This window comes from Phycomyces blakesleeanus (assembly GCF_001638985.1).
Source record: "Phycomyces blakesleeanus NRRL 1555(-) unplaced genomic scaffold PHYBLscaffold_32, whole genome shotgun sequence".
Classification (NCBI taxonomy): domain Eukaryota; kingdom Fungi; phylum Mucoromycota; class Mucoromycetes; order Mucorales; family Phycomycetaceae; genus Phycomyces; species Phycomyces blakesleeanus.
The window spans coordinates 500067-506465 of NW_017265189.1; the positions used below are offsets into that span (position 1 = coordinate 500067).

A 6399-nucleotide genomic window follows, 5' to 3' on the forward strand; every position below is an offset into this window, starting at 1 on the left:
AGTTACCGCGTCTTCATTGAATATTAGGCGGAATATGGGATATAAAAAATTGAACAAATTGAGATGATTGGAATTAGTCGATTTATTTATTCATATAACAAACCCGATCCGGTAATATATATATATATCTAGACACATCGTTTCTGGAATATTAAAGACAAATATATGGATTATTTGCTTGCAAAGAAGTATGCTATGCTGCCTTGCATTTCCAGTGCATTAATTATTACTGTACATATGCTAGGGTGTAGAGCACTTGTAAGGCACTATGACTCAAAGAAATAGTAGACAGGACAGGCTGGAATTACGGCGGTATTATTTTTCTTGGTTTTCTTCAACAACCACTCGAGTTTCAGGTATATTAATCAAGCCGGTCATACCGGAACCTGTAGGAACATAAAGGATAGTATACTATAATGTAATAAAGACTGAAATGTTTACTGTTAGTATTATTAGCTTTTAGACCTTTTTTTTTGACAGCAGAGATTAATGTATGTTCTCTGTAGAAGAATATAAATTGTGATTTTATGCCTTTATTTGGCTTCACAGGGAAATTCTTGCCGATGTTCCAACTATAGCTAGTCAATTGACCTGAGGGACATCTTATTGTTTTTACAAGAAATAAAATAAAAAATAAGACTTGTATTTTAGAAATGTATGATAATTTTTATATAAGGGCAAGAGTTTATTTAAGTCTGATTGTATGTTGACTAACTTTACAGGAAAATAAAAGGTGATTTCGGTGGTAGTTTTAGAGGTTATTGTAGGGGCCAGTTTTGGGCACATTTTTTTATTTTAAACTGTTAATAAAATCAATTTTTTTTTGGATTTATTTATTTATTTCTAGGTTGTGAAGTTAAACATAATTATCACTTTTATCTTTTGCATTAGACACTTCTTTATTATGACCGTAAATAACACCCAAACAATAAGAATAATAGTAATTAAAACAAGTTTTTCAGGGTATATCAAAATAGTAAGTGGTTGAATTAGTTATTTAGAGTAGCAATATTCAAAGATAGTGGGTCAAGAGGTTATAATTTCATTTTTATTATAAAAAAAGGGTGGTGACTTGAATAACACGTATAGTATGAGTCTTGTAAATTGACTTGATAGTTATATACATTTTGATATCATGTAAGCTCATTTTATATTTATCTGCCATTTTTCAACAATAGGTATCGTGTTTTAGTATTAATTATAGATTTCTTTGATAGTCATTTTTGTTGCATTATTAAAACACACTTGTAGCCTTTTATTTTATGTATATTCAAGCTTATATTTAATAGAATAACTGCACTCGTTCTTTCTCTTATTCCGTTTTCTCTTTTGATATTATATTATTCTCTATAATATATTCAGTATTTTTGCAAGCTTGCTTTTCAGCCTTGTACTTTTAACAATACATTTGTATGTGTTTGGGGGCGATTGCTTTTTCTTGGCCGCCGTTCTCAAGGTAAGGGTAGGATATATACGGAAAACACAGAGAATAAAAGAAAAAGGATCGGTAATTGGATATGTACTTTTTGAAACTTAACAGTCTATTTGAAACTTTCGATATAATTAACAAAAATATAAATGGTATGCCAGATCATAGCCAAATAAATACACAAATATTCTTCACAAATTGATTATTTGTTTTACTGATCACCAAACCCCACTCTGACCTAATCTAACCTAACCTAATCTCTTTTCCTTTCAATTGAAAAAAAAGAGCTTATATATATATATATATATCTTGGTGGTATTTAAAGAACAAGTTTCTATAGCCTAGGGAGTAAAGTCTGATAAAACAAGAAATCTTTTGAATTGTCACTCTTCAAGAACAATAGAAAATGAAACCAATGTTTTTACATACAAAAGGTCTCCTTATACAAGTCTATCTCTCAAAAAAAAAAAACTTACAAGTCACACTCAACCCATAGATATATATTATTTATTTATTTTATTTTTTTAAAAAAAAGAGTGCATCTTTATTGTAGCTGTGATTCCCGTCTCCCTCCCTTTATTTTAATTTTATTATATAATATTTTCAAATATGAGAGGACTCTTTATTGTTTTGGAAGGATGTGACAGATCTGGAAAATCAACTCAATGCCATCAACTTGTGAAACAGCTTCAAGCAAAAGGATATTCTGCTCAGTACCGCAATTTCCCTAATCGCACAACACAAACAGGCAAGATGATTGACAGTTATCTTCGACAAGCAACAGAACTGGATGATCATGCTGTACATTTGTTATTTTCTGCAAATCGCTGGGAAGCAATGTAAAAATGTCCTTTTTGCTTTTATTTATTTATTTATCTTCTTGCTTTTGATAGTGTCTTAAACATCTTTATCGCTTGTCTTTTTATTATTATTATCATTATTTTATTATTATTAGGAACTCTATAAAAGATACATTGGAATCAGGCATCACTCTTGTCGTCGACCGGTACGCCTTCTCCGGTGTTGCGTTTTCTTCAGCAAAGGTAATTTTATATATATTTAAAGAATATGCGATTTTCTTTATTCTATTCTATTATATGTTATGTTATTCTTTTATATATATATACATATAAATTCAAAATATAATACGTATATTTGTTATATTTTTGTGTATAAATATAAATAAATAAAAAATGTATATATATACATATATATATATATATGTATGTATGTATGTATATGTATATATAAAGGGCCTTGATTTGAATTGGTGTAAGCAGCCTGATGTTGGTTTATTGTCTCCTGATGTGGTGGTTTTCTTGGATCTCTCGATTGATGAAGCTGAAAAGAGAGGTGGCTATGGTGAGGAACGGTATGAAAGACGCGAATTACAGACCAAGGTCAGAAACCAGTTTATGAAATTGAAGGACGACACATGGAAGGTGGTCAATGCGGCCCAGTCTGCAGAGCAAGTCGAGAAGGGGATTTGGTCTATTGTTGAAGCTGCCCTGAGCACAAGCACAAATCAACGCAAATCACTTTTGTATAGTCTCTGGAAGGATTGAGCTTATATACGAATATATCGAATATTATATATATATATAAGAATAAGATAGAAAAGGAAATTCTTATTTTTTTGAATGTTATATTGCTGTTGATATAATTCAGACCATAAGGATCCATTACAAAATATATTTTTTTTAACAAAATCAATAAATGATAGCATATTAGCTTATGGGACCTTCTTTTAATAATAGTGCTAATCTTAACAATCATCAGGCAAAAATTGTAATTGTAGTAAAAACAAAAAACAAAAAAAAATAAAAACAGTGAATTAAATGAATATGATGCTCTTTGCTTTCTACTTGGTCGTGTAATGAGGCATCTTGTCCAATTCTTTGTAAACATCTTTTCGACTAACTTGAGGTGGACGTCCTTTACCATCTTCGCTGCGGTTGGACAAGGATTGGGCACCCAAAAGACTGCTTAGGGAAGAAGAAGAGGATCCCCCTTTGGGGGAACCGGCCAGGGGAGTCGCTCCGGTCAAGGGAGCCTTTTTGGATATCAAAGACTGGAAGAAATTGGCCAAAACTTCATGTGAAGGTCCACCTCCACTACTGCTGCTGTTACTACTACTAATGCTGCTGCTGCTGTTGATGCCACCGATACCACCATTTCCAGCACCGATACCTTCGCCCATCATACCGCCACCCAATGAGCCCGGAGATCCAAGGTGGGATTGGGATGTAGCACTAGACCCTGCGAAGCCATGTAGTCTGTCAATTGAACCATTACTACCACTTGAAGATAGCTATTTTCCACATATACATACGTGGGTGTGGGTGTGAATTTGTATTTAGTAAGCTTATTTTTTATTTTTATTTTTTAACTCGCATATATTACTATTACTATTATTACCTTTCCTAGGGTTAGTTTATCAAATGGTGATTCCTGTGGGTTTTCAAATGTTCGATTTATTTAATATTATTAGCCGTCTTGTTTTATATAATAATAATAATAATCAAGGCATTACCTTGCGTTGTCTTGGAAGATCATTTTCAAAATCTTCACTTTTGACTGTGTCAAGGACCAACGAGGAAATTCCCAGGGGTCCTACGACACTTGGACGGGTCAATGATGCATCAGCACCGGTTCCGCTTCTATTCTGGATTTCTGGGGCGCGCTGAAGAGTTTCAAAGTGTCTTTCCAAAAACACTTGTTCATCTTCACACACAACCACTGGAGGAATGTTAAGTGGCTAGAAATATAATTGTAAAAATAGATTTAAAAAATAAATAAAATAAAAATAAAAAAGTTTAAGTTATTTACCATGTCTCCTGTATCTGGATTAGGCGTAGCTTCTTCGTAAAGCCCTCTTGCGCCATGATCGCCTGGTTGTTGCCTGTCTGCAACAGCTTCTATATCTGCATCCCAGCCTGCACTCACACCTTCACAATCAAAACCTTCCTTGAGGATCCGGATCTTTCCCCATGAATCCCAGCCCGACGGCACAAATACCGAATCACGCTCAACCACCTGGGCCTTGAGAGAAAATGGAAAGGTTTTTGTGGATCTGGTCAATAGGCGATGTAGAATGTACTGACGCAGGTTGTGGAAGGTGTGAGGATAGAGAGTAGAAGTATATACAAGAGCAGCACCATCTATCATTAAACAATATATATATATATATATATATGACGGTTAATATTCTGTGTTTTGTGCTGTAGTGTGCTGTAGTGTGCTGTAGTATATATGTGTGCCTTTTTTTTTAATTTTTATTATCAGACTTACATTTCATACAAATGCAACGCAGTGTTTGTTGTATAAAATCAAACTGATCTTCATCATAATCCTGGGTTTGTTCCAATGTGTTTATCGCATCACTCTTTATGGTTTTTTTTATGTGTTTGTGTATAGATATGCATGTGTTTCAAAAAGAAAATGAAAATCAAAAGAAGAAGAAGAAGGTTAATATATATGTGAGTATGTTTACGGCTATGTTTATCAATGCTTCTTCTTCTTTTTTTTTTTTAGCTTTTGTATTGGTTTATTTACCTTGCAGCATACTACAGCCATCGGGACACCGAGATTGTTAGTTAAACATCCCTGCGTCAAAGGGAGTGTCACTTGATCTGCTGCAGTGGTTGTTGTGACCAGGGGAGTCAACACAAACCCTGTGGTGAGTGGAGTAGAAGGCACAGACGTTGTGGTTGGAGTTGATGCAGTGTTGGTAGATGATGATGGCACCGGTGGGGCTGCGTTGACGGTAGGTTCTGAATAAGTCTTTAAGAAATGCTCCACTTTATGCGTACGTGCGTGCGTGCGTACGTGCGTATATGTGTATGTAGATGTGAATGTAAGTGTAAGTGTAAATGTAAATTCAAATAAGTGTATGTAAATTATCATAAAACAAAGCAAATACTATTACTACTTCTTTAATTTAATTTAATTTAATTTTTAAAAAAGATAAATGCATTATATGGTGTATAGTATATAATTTTAGATTACCTTTCTCGCGAAGGTCATCCACAATTGCCTTTCCACGACTCCAGGATTCTCCTACACTCCCTTCTTTGCAGATCTCCTGTATTGATCGCTGCAAGACATCGATCCAACGCTCTAATGTCTCAAGAAACTTCCAAGGACGGGTCCAATCAAGACACAGAATTACAAACGAGTCTGCCAATGTGTCTGAATTCAATGCAAATTTCAACAGAGGTTGATATTCTGGGGACGACAAGCCCAATTGATAAAGACCAAGACGTGCCATGGCTTTTATGATAGTGATAGTGATTGTATTATTGTATTATTATTTTGGTATTGGTTTGATGACATTATTATTATTATTGTGATCGATTGTCATATATAATATATACATTCATATAAAAAAAATTGAATTATTATCATTATTCTTGTGATAATAATTGTCATGATTGTCATAATTATAATCCCAATTATTATGGTTACGATTATGATGAAAATAACACTCCAATAGATCAAGTTAAATCCAATTTTTTTTTAAAAAAAAAAAGCTCTACTCTGCCTTTCTCTCTCATCACCATCTTTATAACAATAATACCAAATATTTTCATAGTTTTCTTTAAAAGAATATAATTTACACACATGTAAAAATAGTGTAATCGAGAGAATAAAGAAATTCATCTCAAATACACACTTCTTTTTGGTTTGTTTTTTTTTTTTTTAAAAAAAAAAGAGAAAAAAGAAAGAAAGAAAGAAAGAAAGAAAGTTTAATTATTTTTTTAATTGATTTTGTCCTACCTTCATTTTCTTCATCTTGAACATCAACAAAGGTGTAGCCTAATGCAAGCGTGCTGATGGAACCTTTGTCTAGATTGTCTACTGTCATTGTGTATGGATGTGAAGACACACCAAAAGAAGTTCCAGGTTGGACGTCGTCTGATTCCAACTTTGGTGTCTGTGGTCCAGGATCGTGTTTAAGATAGTGAATC

At 33.4% G+C, this 6399-nt stretch overlaps 2 protein-coding genes across 2 annotated transcripts; one reads left to right on the top strand and one right to left on the bottom strand.

Moving 5' to 3' along the window:
* Nucleotides 1-2038: 2038 nt before the first annotated feature.
* On the top strand, nucleotides 2039-2994 carry PHYBLDRAFT_152011 (hypothetical protein; the record flags this gene model as incomplete). Its single annotated transcript, XM_018432809.1, has 3 exons — nucleotides 2039-2268; nucleotides 2385-2472; nucleotides 2683-2994. The coding sequence occupies 3 exons, from the start codon at nucleotides 2039-2041 to the stop codon at nucleotides 2992-2994; spliced, it is 630 nt and encodes a 209-aa protein (XP_018285109.1).
* Nucleotides 2995-3290: 296 nt separating this feature from the next.
* Nucleotides 3291-6296, bottom strand: PHYBLDRAFT_174777 (hypothetical protein; the record flags this gene model as incomplete). Its single annotated transcript, XM_018437336.1, has 8 exons — nucleotides 3291-3740; nucleotides 3848-3880; nucleotides 3963-4187; nucleotides 4259-4590; nucleotides 4721-4814; nucleotides 4985-5202; nucleotides 5438-5701; nucleotides 6209-6296. 8 exons carry the CDS (start codon nucleotides 6294-6296, stop codon nucleotides 3291-3293), a joined length of 1704 nt encoding a protein of 567 aa, XP_018285110.1.
* Nucleotides 6297-6399: the final 103 nt, after the last annotated feature.